Source organism: Strix uralensis, chromosome 8, assembly GCF_047716275.1.
Source record: "Strix uralensis isolate ZFMK-TIS-50842 chromosome 8, bStrUra1, whole genome shotgun sequence".
Lineage (NCBI taxonomy): Eukaryota > Metazoa > Chordata > Aves > Strigiformes > Strigidae > Strix > Strix uralensis.
The window spans coordinates 19169630-19184246 of NC_133979.1; the positions used below are offsets into that span (position 1 = coordinate 19169630).

Sequence of the window (14617 nt, forward strand, 5' to 3'; positions counted from 1 at the left end):
CCTTGAACGCTGTATCCCTGACCGTCGCTGGGGTGTACCATTGTAACAGCTGACATTCACAAATGTGAAGTTATGTATTAAATAAAAATCACTCTGGACCATCCTCAATACTTTATTAACTTAAACCATTGTTCCAATAAATATGTATCAATAAACGTAAGACACTCCATAAAATCGAAATAAGAACATTTACAAACCTGTCAACAAAGTAAAAACAACATTTTTTTAGCTGAGGTACATGCAGGGTCATTTAAGGCAAATTCAGTCAATTATACTTTTATAATGATTCCTGCCCACCTCAGCTGAGTTTCCCTTTAAAAATTAAAAAACAAAACCAAATATACAAATGATGCCATTGAGTAGCTATTTTCCAGTTATTAGAACAAGCCCGGAGTGCGGAAGCTGGTAATGGTTCTGGACAGAAAGTCCACGCCTCCCCGGTGCTCCTGCCCTTCCCAGTCAGGATCACTTGTTGGATGGGTTTCTAGTGGTAAGGCGCAACTCTGTGCTTTGGCTTTTCCATTTGTCTTTCACCAGCTTCCTTCTCCCCAGTGGATGTACCAAGAAGTAACCCACCACGCCTCAAACATACACGCACAGAGCCAGGGCTTGCACAGAAAGAGAGAGATGGCTCTGGGAGGATAAAAAGGGCCTCTCTGTAACTGTTAATGCAGCTCCTGATTTGCACCAGAACAAGTGAGAGCAGGATCAGGCACAAGCTGGTACCTTTACTTAAAAACTAGCAAGATGTCAAACTGCACAGTTCAGTCCTGATCCTCCAGGTTTTCCTGACAGGAAACCAAGAGTGAAGCCATTCAGCACTGAAACTCAACCAAGGTAAGAGGTCCCTATACCACGTGCTGATGGCTCACTGTCATTATCATGTAAACACTGTTAAACCCATGTTTCCCTGCAAGGTGATTCAAGCTACTAAAGACTTCAAGGGGTTCATCTTGGCCATGGAATAAATATTTTCCAGCTTACAGATATCTGGTAGCTTATCTGTCTTTGGAATATCAGGCTTCATATCTAAAAGGCTTATCTTCCAGTGTTATTTCAGAAACAGAGAGGGGAAGAGAAAAAGAGAAACCCCTGCCTTTAATTTCCACTTTCACAGTCATTCAGGTTGAGCTGTCAACTCATGGCCCTGCCCTCTTCTTTCCTCTCTGAGCTGCTGGTAATGCCAGGTTCTATGCTCAGGACAGGGCTTGGGTCCAGCGGGGAAGCCAAGGGAGTCTGTTCTCATAGTGTTGTAGGTGCTCTCTGTATTTCAGCTGGGACTCATTTCAGGCCATGCTGTGTCTCCCGGTGTCTTCGTAAATCCACCTTTCGTTGGAAGCCTTTGCCACACAGATCACAGCCAAAGGGCTTGAAGCCTGTGTGCTTCCGACTGTGGGTGATGAGGTTGGAACTCTGGCTAAAGGCTTTTCCACACACCTGGCACTTGTGAGGCTTCTCACCTGCAAGCAGAAGGTGGGGGAGGGAGAGAGAGAGGGTGTAAGAGGCAACATGCTGCTTATGCAGGACCAGAGCAAACAGGAAATGCACACTGGGCCTCAGAGCTAATCAAAGGGATTCCTGTGTGATTACCAAAGAAGTCATTCTTATAAAAAACATGCAGTTGGGAGCCCCAAAGCATTAGCTAAGCCTGCACTGCAGCTGAGCAGGCCTGGACTTGGCTGCACCTCCATCAGCCCACTATAGTCTTGGGAGCAGCCCGAAGCAGAGAGTGCTCTCAGGACACCATGACTTGTGAATACATTGGCTGCATGGGCTCTGTGTGATTTAAACTGGCTTTGTGTCCTACAAAGACGAGGAACTGCTGGAAAGACCCCTAGGTAGTGCTGAATGCCTGACATTGATTATTAGAGCATCAGCACAGGGGCAGGTGGAACAGATAGATGGAGGTTGTTAAGCCAAACCCAGTGAGTCGGAGTCTGTTCCCAAGGGAGGTATGAGGACCCTCAAGCGAACCCTGAAGGGCAGGGTTCATCCAGAGATCTGCTCTTCTCTCCATTCCCCATGCTGAAATGCTAGCAGTCGCCCCAAGTCAGCACTGAAGTTCTCCTGCAGGCAAATAACGTACATGGGAATAAATCCAGCCCCCGAAACTTCTCAGGAGGTGTCAGTAGCAAAACTCCACTGGCCTCCATGGGAGCAGGATCTCAGTGCATTTTCATCGTGTTTATTATCACATAACGGAGAAAAGGGAACCCAACCACAAAACCAAGCCTGATTTTCAGAATGGCTTTGCACCTGCAGAGCCCACTGACTTCAGCTGGAGCAACAAACTCTTTGCATGTTTGAAGATCAGATTCTTAGAAACGTAAAATAATACAAAATGCGCTGGAGGTTCAGTTCACAAGTGTATGCTGCATATGAAAGGGATGCCTGATTCAGTTAAGGACATGGTTTTATGTTACCAGTGTAAAAGCCCAGGCTTTTAAATTGTGAGTTTCTGATCTCACAACAAAATAATAGTTTTGACTGATGCAGAATTTGGCTAAATTCTACTTAATCAAGCCTCCTTTGAAAAAGTTATTATGGAAATACTTTTTGTGTTACTTCCTAAATAGTTCATTTTCATCCAGCAAACACCTGGTGGAAAATCTCTGTACATTAACATTTATTGTTCACTGCCTGTCACCTAGAAGTGTCACAACGAAGCAGTGCTACATATAAAGCCATCTTTCTACAGATTTGCCATTTTTAGGCTTCACCCTTGATATCTGCTAGTGGTCACTATCAGGGAACAGGATTTTGGTCATCTGAACCTTGGGTTTGGCCAGTACAGCTGTTACTTCATGTCTACAAATGCTTCTGTATCTCACACATCATTTATTTCCCTTTACTTTAAGTGAATGGTGCAGGTCGGAAAGGCGAGATTTTCTTTCAAAGGTTTCTGATAAACCTTGAATGACATTTTTAAAACAATTTCCTTCAGTGATTCACCTTCACTTTATTAGTTTCCATGTTTATTACTAACAGTGAAACTTGAGAACTCTGCACCTCTCCTATTCTGTATCAAACTGCAGCCATTTCTCAGAAAGTCCGGGTGGAAGAGCAGACAATCTCAGAACAAATATTTAGACTAAGAGTTGGACCCTAGGCCCTCCAGTTTAGTGTTTGATCTAGAGGAGGAGACTTCTGTTGTTCCTACTGTAAATTGGTAGATCCTGCAAAAAGAAATGCTGCAATCAAATTCACCTGTCATTTTCCAGGGACCTCAGCTGTAAATCAAGGCTACATGAATATAATACTCTACAAATCATCTTATACAAAAGCCCTTTGAACAAACATTGGTGGATCCTATTAAGGGAACACTGATTGGATTGCGAGGATTTGGGTTATTTTGCAGCTGCTGTTCATGAAACCACATTCAAATCACCCTCCTTTGCACAAGTAGAGCTCAGATAGCATGAACAGCAACAGGGCAGTGAGAAGCACGGGGAGGTGCATGTATTGTCCCAGCTGAGGAGGAATGGACTGCTGCAGAGAGACCTCTTCAGAGACCTGTCCTCACAGTTGGGGCTGAACACCAGCAGCTGCAGGGCTGACCTGTGTGAATGAAGGTGTGTTTCTTCATATCAGATTTCTGGTGGAACCGCTTCCCACAGTACTGGCATGGATAGGGCCGGGTGTCCGAGTGGATGAGCAGGTGGGTGGACAGAGTAGAAGATCTCTTAAAACTCTTGCCACAAATCTTACAATCAAAGCTGCGTTCCTGCATAGAGAGGAGCCCAAACACACACGTTACACTACACCAACAATCCCACCAGCAACAAACTGCCTAGCACCACGTCAGTGTTGCCCCTTCTGCCTTAGCAAGCACTTCTACTTCTCCAGAGAGCTGGACTGGCCTGCAGAGACACTAACACTGGCATAATAGCACTATAATAATAGAAAACATAATGCACCCTCTCCCAGTGCTGTGCACTGCTCCTCACAAAAATGTAACTGAACAGCTCTTCCTACTGACAGGAATGCCCAGGTGAGAGCAGCCCGACTGACCGGGCAGAGTCCGCCTGCACACTTCAACAGGGGCCCAAGACATGATCACTCCACTGGGAATCCCAACAGCTGCAGCACTGTTCAGAGGCCACCTCTCCGCTGTACACAGGAAAGTGGGTGCTGAGGTCTCCTTGACTCTCCTGGGAAATCTCGGTCACAGGCTGACTTCTACTGGCAGGGCAACAACTATCTGCTTATTTGTAGGTCCATTAAAATTCAAGTGAAAGGTACCTAGAGCATCTGGGGAAAACAGCTTTTTGATCAAAACAAATGCATTGAGACCCTGCTGTCTCTCTACTCTCCCTCACACACTCCTCTCCACTACTTTCTTTCACCATAAATCATCTCTTCTTTCTGTCCCTTAACTACCATCATACCTTCCTTTTCCTGCTATGCTTTCATACAATCACCTTAGTTTATTTGGCTTTTGATACGCTCTCCCTGAAATGTTGTCCCCTCCATGGACACAGTATGCAGTGCCACTCTTTTCATCATTATTTAATGGGTGATAGTTCCCCTCATTGTGTGCTCTGCTGTTGCACACTCATGAAATTGTAAATAAAACAGCAAAAAACCATTGCTGTAACTCTAGGAAGATTTGCCAGGTCAAGTGGGTGGGTGAAGGGGAAATATGGCACAATATCAGCAGGTGGAAAATGTTACAAGTCCTCCTACCAAAATTAACTACCATATTCTTTTGGTGTGTGACTCAGAGTGTGTCAAGACGGGTGAAGTCTGTGCTCTATACCTGACTGGTCGTTCAGATGTTCCCGGCACAGACACAATGACTACAAACAAGGGAAGGTTCACTTCTTTGGGGGAGGGGAGGAAAAAGAATGAGGAGAGCTGCATCGAAAGAAAGCACACTGAGTTGCTTTAGCTGTTAAAAAAAAGTCCACATCCACATTACAATTTCCAGCTCCAAGAGTGAAAATTTATTATTTATCTCTTACTTCCGGAGTGCCAAAAGTGCCCATTGCTTAATACAGATGCATGCAAGGTCTGGGGAATGGAAACAAAGCCTGTGTTCCTTAATTTGTTGATTTGCTCCTTTGGTCACTAGCTGTCCACCCTTTCCTCTGCCTGCCACCACATTCTGCACCCACAACAGCCCACTGCAGCCCTACCGGTTTTCTTCCTCTCCTCAGTTTAGATGCCCACCTACTGCCCTGTGATTGCCTTCAAGGCCTCCCCAGAGCCAGCCAAAGCAAGCAGCTGGCCCTGGCCCTTGGACCTCCATCCTGGCAGTCCGCCCCGCTCTCACCTGCGAGTGCACGGCCTTGTGCTGCTCCAGGCTGACTGCATGGCCGAAGGTCTTGCCACACATGTCACAGGCAAAGGGCCTCGTGCCACTGTGTGAGCGGCGCACATGTACCTCAAGGCCATGCGGTGTGGAGAAGACCTGAGGGGAGAAAGCAACACAGGGTCAGGCTTGCCAGGGAGAAGGGGCTGGGGAAGAGTCATAACCATTGTGGGAGAAAGGGATCCCTACCTTGCTGCACTTGACACACTTGTAAGAGCCAGTGCTGATGAGCAATGGGCGGCACAACAGGTCCGACTCCACTTTGATGCCACCTGGCCCCTTCTCTTGCTGCAGCCCAGGCTGCGTCTCGGCATAGAGTCCGGGTGCTGCTGCCGGCGGCCGCTCAAACAGCCCCGGGCCTGGGGAGCCGAAGTCACCATAAAGTCCGAGGGAAGAGCTACACTCTGCACCGTAGAGGGCAGGCTCGGAGCCTCGCTCGCAGAAGAGCCCCAGGGCTGAGGTTCGCTCCAGCGGCGGGCAGGGCCTGTAGCTCTGCACAAGGTGCCTCAGCTCAGAGCCACCCAGGCTGTTCCACATGTATGGTTTGAACGGCACTGAGAAGGGGGGTGCTTCATCTAGCGATGGACACACAGATCGCTCTGAGGCTGCAGAAACACAAGGGCATGGGAATTAGTGCACTCCACAATCCAGCCACTATCACGGGGCAGAATCGTCTCAGCGCTCAGACATGTGCCCAAAGCCAGACCCCTGTACTGTGCAGTAAGGCTGCCCTTTCATCTCTAATGGGAGGACATTTTATATTGCACAGAAGGTTGTCTGTACATCCAGTACTACCTACTCATCTGATGTCCCAGCCAAATTATTTAAAGCAGCCACCAATTTTGTCTACCTCCATCTCTGGGTGCCGAGGTGTGTACACACTGATCTGACTGTTGAGACACTAAACAACTCAAGTCTGCAACGTCCTTTGGTTTTATCTGCAGATCCTCAGAAAAGTGTATCTTCTATGTCCCAAGATGGGCATCAAAGCTGACAGTCCACATGTTTAAGCTCTGATGTATATCCCACACATCCATATAGCACATATGGCATTACAGAGGTGCCAGAAGGAGCAAGCGTATCGAGATTTACCTGTTCAACAAAACTAAAAACTGCTTGTTGCACAATTTAATACCCAAATCTAGTCTCTCAACTTCATGCCACAACTGTCCGTAACTGTACGACAGCATAATTGAAATAAAGAACAGCTTCTGAGGTGCTTGAAAGTCATGCCTCACTTTGTCAGAAAAAAATAAACTAAAATCAGTCCTCATCTGCAATAAAATCACAGTTGTTTCAGATTGCCCCGAGTTTCTCCAAGTAAAGAAACTGAGTCCACCCAAAACATAGAACTTCACAAAATCATTGGTATAGGCCGCATTAAAAATTGAAGACACAAAAATATTTTCCTAGCAGTCATAATCATAGCAATCTTCCACCACGGTAAGCTCAGATGGTTTCAGCTGGCTCTAACAGGCTCACCCTTGGCAATGGCATCTGACCAAGGCAGTGGGCACCATAAGATTCATCACACTTGGGGGGCCCATAGCAGAGTCGGATGCAATGGCAGGAACACAGCCTTTGAGATCAGTGTCTAAAGGCACAAATGGTCAGGGAGCCTCGCACAGAGGAAAGCACAGCTGGGCAGGGAACATGAGGTATCAGACCCCAACTGTGTCTGCCAGAGATGCTGATTAATGCTCAAGGTGCTCTGCTTTCACTCTTCATCACAACGGGCACTGGGAGAGTCAAATGTCTCTACTGGGCAAATGTTTTAGTGAGCCAAGGAAAAGATGAATCAATTAACTGCTGAAGTGCTGACACCTTCATAGAGATACTGGCATGGCTTACAACTTGGGCTTCCAGAATAACCTCCCTTACCCAAAAACTTGTCCACCCACAATTCTCTCTTGCTTTTTCTCATTCCTGTCAGCTTCACAGCTCCTATGGCTTTCTCAACCTTCAGCAAACCAAGATAACCAGGGGTGGGCTAGGGAAGGAAGGCGTGATGTGTTAGGCTATCCATGTGGATGGAGAAATGTTCACTGAGGGTTACAGAAGGGAGTGGGAAATTAGGTGAAAATTGAGCTTTGAATGACTTGATTGTTTCCTATCTTTCACATAATTTCAGAATTTAACAGTCTCAAATTCTTCCACTGAAATTAGCAGTCTTTTGGTTGGAAATATATGCGCACATACCGACTGGGACATTTGAACAGAGCGATGAAATCAAATTAGCTGACATGGTGCTGAGCATGATTTTTCCTGTTCTGCACTGACTGCAAAGTTGTGGTCAGCGTCACATCATCTATCTTGTGTCTTTGCAACCAGTTTCAGTGTTGCCATCTCTCACGATTTTATCGCAAGATTCAAAACTATCTTAAAGCCCCAGCTCTTGAAACTGCATGATTTCATCAGGCCCTCAGCTTTCCTTTTGTTTGCTTGTTCTTAACTTTTTTTTTTCCCTCTTAAAGTCAACTTCTAGCCCAGACTGTAAAAAAACCCATGAAAATGTAAACCCTCAATATTTCAATACTAGAACTGAATATCCATAAGGTATTACTTACAATCTTGATTTCTAAGCCAGTCCGTTGAGTGAGAGGAGAGGGAAGGCTGACCTGATTTTTGAGCCCTTGGAACTGGCAACACAGGACACAGTAAACATTGCACCACAGATCAGTTTGCGTGCAACGTTCCTTCCATCACCTCACATGCTTTGGAGACCTCTCAAGCACAAGTGCAGGGGAGCCACACACACAATACTTCTCAGGGGCAAGCTCAAGCCATCCAAGCCCTATACCCAGTGCCAAGGCGACCTGCAAACCCTGCTCCGTCACACTGCAGGGCACTTCTGTGTCTGCCTCTCCTCCGTTCCACAGCATCTAGGCCTCCATGGGGAGAGACAGATTCTCCCTCCTCTTCCTAGCAATTCTATGAAGCCTTTCTACAGACCCCTTCCGGGAGAAAAAACATCAATGCTCTTTTCTGAAGGCAAGGCAAACTCAACTGAAATAGTTGGGAACGGATTAATATGTAAAGAAAGATTCAAGTGTCCTCCTCCACAGCCCACAAAACACCACGCTCCCAGCACAGCTCTGTTATAGCCAGTAGAAGCCTCCCTCCAAGACTGCAACATCAAGAGGCGCATCAGGAGATACTAATATACTGCTGCACTGAGCTATCAGGCAGCTTCTGTCTATGCAAACGCATGTGATTACAGACACACGTAGAAAGTGAGGTTAAATAACCAAGTGATTTGCACTGATGGAGTCAACAACGTATTAGAGTGTTAACAGGTATTGTGTCTGTGCATGCCCGCCTGGATCAGCAGCACAGCACTCAAACCCGAAATCTGTCTTTCACAGTGTATTGAAGTGCAACCTGGACCTACGTTCACTTCTAGGGATAAGGGGTGATAGTAGTACTCACCGCACCTGCCCTGAGCATGATTTAGAAACATAATTTCTCATTTGCTCTGCCTGCCAAGCACAGAAACTGTGCCCCACCCAGACAAACACAATCCTAGAAATCCCGTCTCTCACCAGTGTGTCTTCCAGAAGCAACCTAAGCTCAAATTCCAGCTTCGCGCTGAATCTGACAAAGCAGCTGGAAGGCAGAGGGGTTGGGGGGAGCTGCGGGAGGAAGCCTGACTATCTAATCCTGCTGCTACTGCCTTCATCATTAACGTAAGGGCACTTCTCTTTATGCACTGAAGTTAATTTAACAAAGCTCTTTCCTTACAGTACTTGGAGTCCCTTACACTCCCGTTCCTCCTGTGAATGGGATCAGACAGCCCCAGGACCGTCCTTCCCCACCTGTCCCCGAAAAATCTTGATCTGGGGAGGTCACCCTCATTTTGCAAAGATACCTTCCCTGGGTAGCTGGATGGTTGGCTGGGATCTAATGAATCCCACAGCAGGGGAAGAAATGAGTGGGGAGGAAGAAAAGGCAGAGCAGCCCTGGTAAATACCTGCTCCATTTTACATCTGTCCTTTAAACAGCTCGTGAAAACGGTTTGGGAACAGAGGAGCGGCACAAACCCGTTAGAACAAAAATTACACACATTGCTACACTTTGTGGAGAAATATCAGCAAAAGAGAGACTGCTACACTGCTGCATTTGGTCTGGTCTGTCGTTTGCACAGACTGAAACTGTCCTGTGGCTGGCTGTGACGATACTGGGCGGCATTTTGAATGTCCCCTCAAAGGGCTTTAGGACTCTTAAAAGAGGGAGAGGCTTTAAAAATGCAAACCCGCATCATTACAATCAGCCGTTGATATGCAAGGACACTATAAAGTAGGAAAATCAGTGGGGAAACGGGACTAAGTATTTGTTTGCTGGTGCCTGCTGTCAGTTGGTAAAGCTGAGACAATTTTTCCTTTGCTAAAACAGAAATTGTTCTTTTTTTTCCAGCTGTCACTTTTTAGCCGAGGCAATAAAAAGTGGGTTTTATATATACGTATTTTTGTTATAAAATGACACCATTGTATTTTTAAACGAGATAAGTATTTGCGCCAGGCTGGGGACAGCATCTCCCACTGCTCCAACCACATCAAAGGCAAGACGAAGGAGCTAGAGACAGGCGCTGCAGCCATAAGTGTGAGTTTCCTGGATTTGGGGTGTTTAAATCTGACCGTCATTATTTTCCTCTGGTTTTTACGAATGCGTTTTTAGAAAAGAAAAAAAAAACAAAAAGAGAGAGAAGTGGGGGAGGGAGGGAGAAGGAGAGATCCTTTTTATAGGCAAGAGGCAAGAAATAACCTGGAAGGGAGTTAGGGAAAACGTCTAGCAGGTAGTACCAAACACAAAGTCAATGCTGTTTACTACAGGTATATAGATAGCCTAGTAGAAATGTTTACTGTTTTACAAAACACCTAAACTCCGGTAGCAGGACCCTGTAGGAAAATGCCAGGACCTTTAAAACATAACCGGCTTGCCTCTAGCAATTAATCAGAAACCAAAAAATCAAGGTCCGATGGCATCACAACTTTCCCGTAGCCTCTCACCCACTGCTCCCTCAGCAGTGGGAGACGGGCTTGAAAAGCAACCCGAAAGAGATAACCCGAAAACGAGTGGAAGGGACAGATTTGACTTTTCTCACTGTGTGGAAAAAGGCAAATCTGTCCCTTCCACTCGTTTTCGACGGCGGCGCCCAGCCATGAGACGCTGCCCCTTGGCACCGACAGGGCCATACAGCCGGACCCTCGCCGAGCACCGCTCGCTCCGGTCCTACCTGGCGAGACGGAGGGCGAGGGAGGTCTCCAGAAATCCTCAAACTCGGACACCCTGTCGCAGACGCTGCCCTCGCAGCTGGGCGCTGACTCGGAGGTGCCATCGGCAGCCTCGGTAAGGTGGGATTCCGGGGAGAAGCGCCCCTGGGAAGGCTCCGGATCGGGCAGGACGGTGCGGCACAGCCCCGTGTCCTCGGGGATCTTGCTGTCTGCGGGGCAAAGGGGGCGAGGGGGGCTCCTCAGTGCGGGTCCGCGCTGGGAGCCAGCCACCTCCCGCCGCGGTCCCGCTCCCACCAAGGTTTGCGGCCGGACTCTGTGCAGTCCCGCACCAGCCCCTCCGGCGTGCCGCGGGGGCTGCACGGCTACCGGCGGGCGCTGGTGCCGCTGGCAGCGGGGCGATGCGGGGCGGGCGGGCTGTGTCCACCGCGAGCGAGGCCGCCACCGCGGGACTCCTACCTGCACAGATCTGGGCTAGCACCGTCTCCAGCCGCAGGCTGTAGTCCTCGTCGGCGGAGCGGGGCTGGTGGTAGCTGTGCGCCTTCTTGCTCTTCACCAGAAAGGACCTCGGCATCGTGGGGTGCTGCCAAGGCCGGCGCGGCCGCACTCCCTCTCCAAGCGCCGGGCACGGCGGTGGCGGCGAGCGTCACCCCCGAGTGTCCCGCGGGGCGGCGGCGGGGAGGCAACCTGCGGGGAGGCGCCGAGCCCGCCGGTGAGGGCCAGGGGCGCCGGCCGGGAGGGGCCGCTCGCCGGGGGCGGCGCGCCAGGTGGCGGCGCGCAGGTGGCTCCGGCCGCCGCCCCCGGCCCCGCTCGCCTCGCCCCCCCCTCCCCTCCCTTCCCGGAGCGCGGCTACTCAGCCCCCCCCCCCCCCCCGCCCTCACCTCGGTGCCCCTGAGACCGCTCCGGCCACGCTCCGGCGGCCCGACGGCGAGCGGTGCCCGGCCTGTCGGAGGACGGACGCCGGCCCGACGGCGGCTGCCGGATCGCGGGGAACAGGCAACAGCAGCGGCCGGGCACGGTCCGTCGGACGAGCGGGGGCTGAGGGGGGGCGGTCATGTGCACCCCCGTCCCTCCACGGGAGCGCGGCCGCACTCGGCGGAGTGGACGCACTGCGCCTCCATGTTGGCCTCCGCGCCCGCAGCCGCGGCGCCAAGAAAACGCACCCGCGAAACGGCTTTATCGGTCCTGGCCACCCAGAGCGGGCTGGACGGCGCGGGGCTGCTGCCGGGACAGGCGTTACAAACCCGACATCCTAAACCCGACGCGTGAGAGGCAGTTGCTGTCGGAGGGACTGATTCACCCCTCCAGCGCGAACCACGATAACGCGAAAACGAACAAAACGGAATCTCTCCTGCAGCCCGCAGCTGCAAGGTGCCGCGGCGCCAACAGCTGCGGGCACCGAAAGCCGGGGCGGGGAGAGAGGCGAGGTGGGACACCTCCGGGGGAGGGGGGGGGGCTGCGGGGGGCCGAGGGGGAACAGGGACCGGGTTAAACAGAGCTGCCCCGAGTGTGCTCCTCGGGGGAAGGCGGGAGAGGTTCACTCGAACCCATCCAGCGCCGGGGCCGCCTCTGCCGTTACACTTGACACTTCGCAAAAAGCGCGTTTAAACCACGTTTGTTTGGTTCTTTCGGGGGACTTCAGGGGGTCGCTTTTTTTAACTTCCTCCCGTTAGTGGCCTCAAGTTTGCGAAAGGGGACCCCGCCTGTCCCGGCCGGCGCCGAGCCCCTCGGCGGGGGCGCGGCACCCGCTCCGCAGGTGCCGACCCCCGCTGCGCCGCCAAGCACCGGCCTCTCCGCGCCCGGCGGGGCAGGGCCGCTCCGCGCTGCCGGGGAGGCACCGCCCCCGGGCACAGCGCCGGGCGGGCGGGTGGGAGCGGGGCTGCCCAGGCCCACCTGCGCCTCGGTTCAGCCTTGAGCGGGGGCTGGCAGCGAGCGGGCCCGCGCAAAGGGGGGCGAGAAATCAAAGCGGCCCGATATCACATCGCCCCCCCGTCCCCGCCAGCAACGGCAGCCGCAGCCGTTGGGGGCTCCGGGCGCCGCTCCCGCCGCGTGTTTTCGTCCCGGCGCGGCGCTTTTCCCTCCAAAAGCCACGCCGCCGAGGCGCCGCCGGCCTCCCCCGGCCCGCCGCCCAAGGCCGGAGGCTGCCGGGCGGGGGCCGGGCCCGTGGGAAGGCGAGTCCCGCGGCCCACCTGGCCGCCGCTCCGCCGCGGGCACCTGCCCCCGCCGGCCGGTGGCCCGCGGGCCGCGCGCGCTGCCGCTGCTGGCGCCGGGCGGCACGCGGGGCCCGCGCCCGCCGAGGGCCGCCGCTGTGGGGGTGCGAGGCCGGCGCCTCCCCGAGCCGCCGCGGCTGAGGCAGGGCCGGGGCGTCCCGGGGGGGCGGGAGAGGAGAGGAGGGGGCTCGGTGCCAGCCCGGCCCGCCGGCCGGCAGCCGCCCCCACACGAGGCGAGAAAAGCAAGAGCGCTTACCCATCTGGAGGGGTGAAGGAAGCTGGGCTGCAGACGGGGTTCGCGCCGCAGCCCGGTAGTTTGGGTGACTTTAAATTTAGCCTCCCTTTAAGGAGTAATGGTGCTTGAGTTGGCTTTTTTTTTTTTTTTCTTTTCTGTCTCTCTCAACTCCTTCAGAGCTCGGCCCCCTAAACCACAAATTCCACTTCCTGAGCGTTAGGAGCTTCTGCAACAAAAAAAAAAAAAAAAAGCTTTTTTTTTTAAAAAAAGCCAAAGCCTCACAAATGAGCACTCTTCCCCCTCCTCTGTCTCTCATTTTTCCTTAAATGAAAATGTCTTACCGTATTCCACCTCACAGGGCTCGCTGAAGTGACATCGAAGTGTCATTCTGGAATCGGGCGTTTCATTTCTCTCGGGGTTCTGCTCTAGAAATTACACACATCTATCTGAACTATTCTTGGATCCCCTTCAACTTCCGCAACGAGAACAAGTCACAGATTCAAAACACAGATTGACTCAAGGCGGGCAGAGGCAGAGGGCAGGGGACGGAGGCGCCGGCGCCCGCCCCGCCGAGCCGGCCCCGCGCAGCGTCCCTGCCCCTGCCCGGGAACCGGGGGACGCGCCTCCCGCCGCCCCCGGGCCCTGCGCGCCGTTATAATCGGGGCTAAGGCAGGGCCCTGGGCGACGGAGACCTTCCCTAGACTAGAAATAACTTGTTGTGGAAAACTCTTTTGGGATAAATACGCCCAACGGCGCTGAAAATACCTTAAGACCCAAGCCTAGAGGTTTGCTCATTTCCCTTTGGATTTAGGTAATAGTTAAATATGGAAGGGGTAGGCGAGATCCCCCCCCACCCCCCTTCCCCGGCGCACGGTGGCTACTGCAGGTTGAGAGCGATTCAAACACGAAGGCGAAAGAGGAGCGGAGCTAGGCGAGAGGGAAGCGACTGCCTGCCTCGCCTGCGTGCCGGTGCTCGGGCTGCTAACTCGGGGCGGATCCGTGGGGCAGGCACCGGCGGCCAGCACGGTAGCGGGGGGCCGCGGCAGGCAGCGCCCCGCATCGCCCGCACCGGCGGGGACCCCCGCGCTGCGTAGCCAAGAAGCCTGCTCCCTTCTGCGAAGAGAATGCTCGCCTTGCTTCACACACACACCCCGGCCCCAAAACACAGTTTTCCAGGTCTAGCCTCGGGTTCCTGATTCAGCCAGGAAATCCGGCTCGGGTCTTCCGTACCCTCTGAGGTGGTTCTGGGCTTCGCTCTCGGCATCCCAGGCCACCAGCAACTCAGTTTCGATGACTGGGCCGCCTAAAGTATGGTTCTGCAGGGAGCGAATCGAGATATATCACCATTTCCCGTTCAGAAACGGCCGAGACTGAAGTCGGACAAGGCAGGAGCAAACTTCAGCCTCCCTCACGCCCAGGAGAGCCTCCCTCATGCCGGCTTCGCGAACAGGTGCTTTTCTTCACCACCACCCCCCCCCACCAGCCACCTCCCCCACCCCCCGAGCATTCACACAAAAATCAGTCACTTTGCGCCTGTGAGCCCGCGTAGAACACATAATTAACCTGACTTCCCAAAATCTACGAAGCAAGCAAACACCACGACGAGAAAACCCGTCCAACCTTTTGCGTG

General features: G+C 52.5%; 1 protein-coding gene across 1 annotated transcript; it reads right to left on the bottom strand.

The window, feature by feature from the left end:
• Positions 1-94: 94 nt before the first annotated feature.
• On the bottom strand, positions 95-13397 carry GFI1 (growth factor independent 1 transcriptional repressor). The gene is made up of 8 exons (XM_074877212.1): positions 13329-13397; positions 13009-13213; positions 11002-11229; positions 10548-10754; positions 5504-5919; positions 5276-5413; positions 3559-3724; positions 95-1460 (listed from the first exon to the last, which is right to left on the bottom strand). Exons 3-8 carry the CDS (start codon positions 11114-11116, stop codon positions 1282-1284), a joined length of 1221 nt encoding a protein of 406 aa, XP_074733313.1. The 5' UTR covers positions 11117-11229; positions 13009-13213; positions 13329-13397; the 3' UTR covers positions 95-1281.
• Between the last annotated feature and the right edge of the window lie 1220 nt (positions 13398-14617).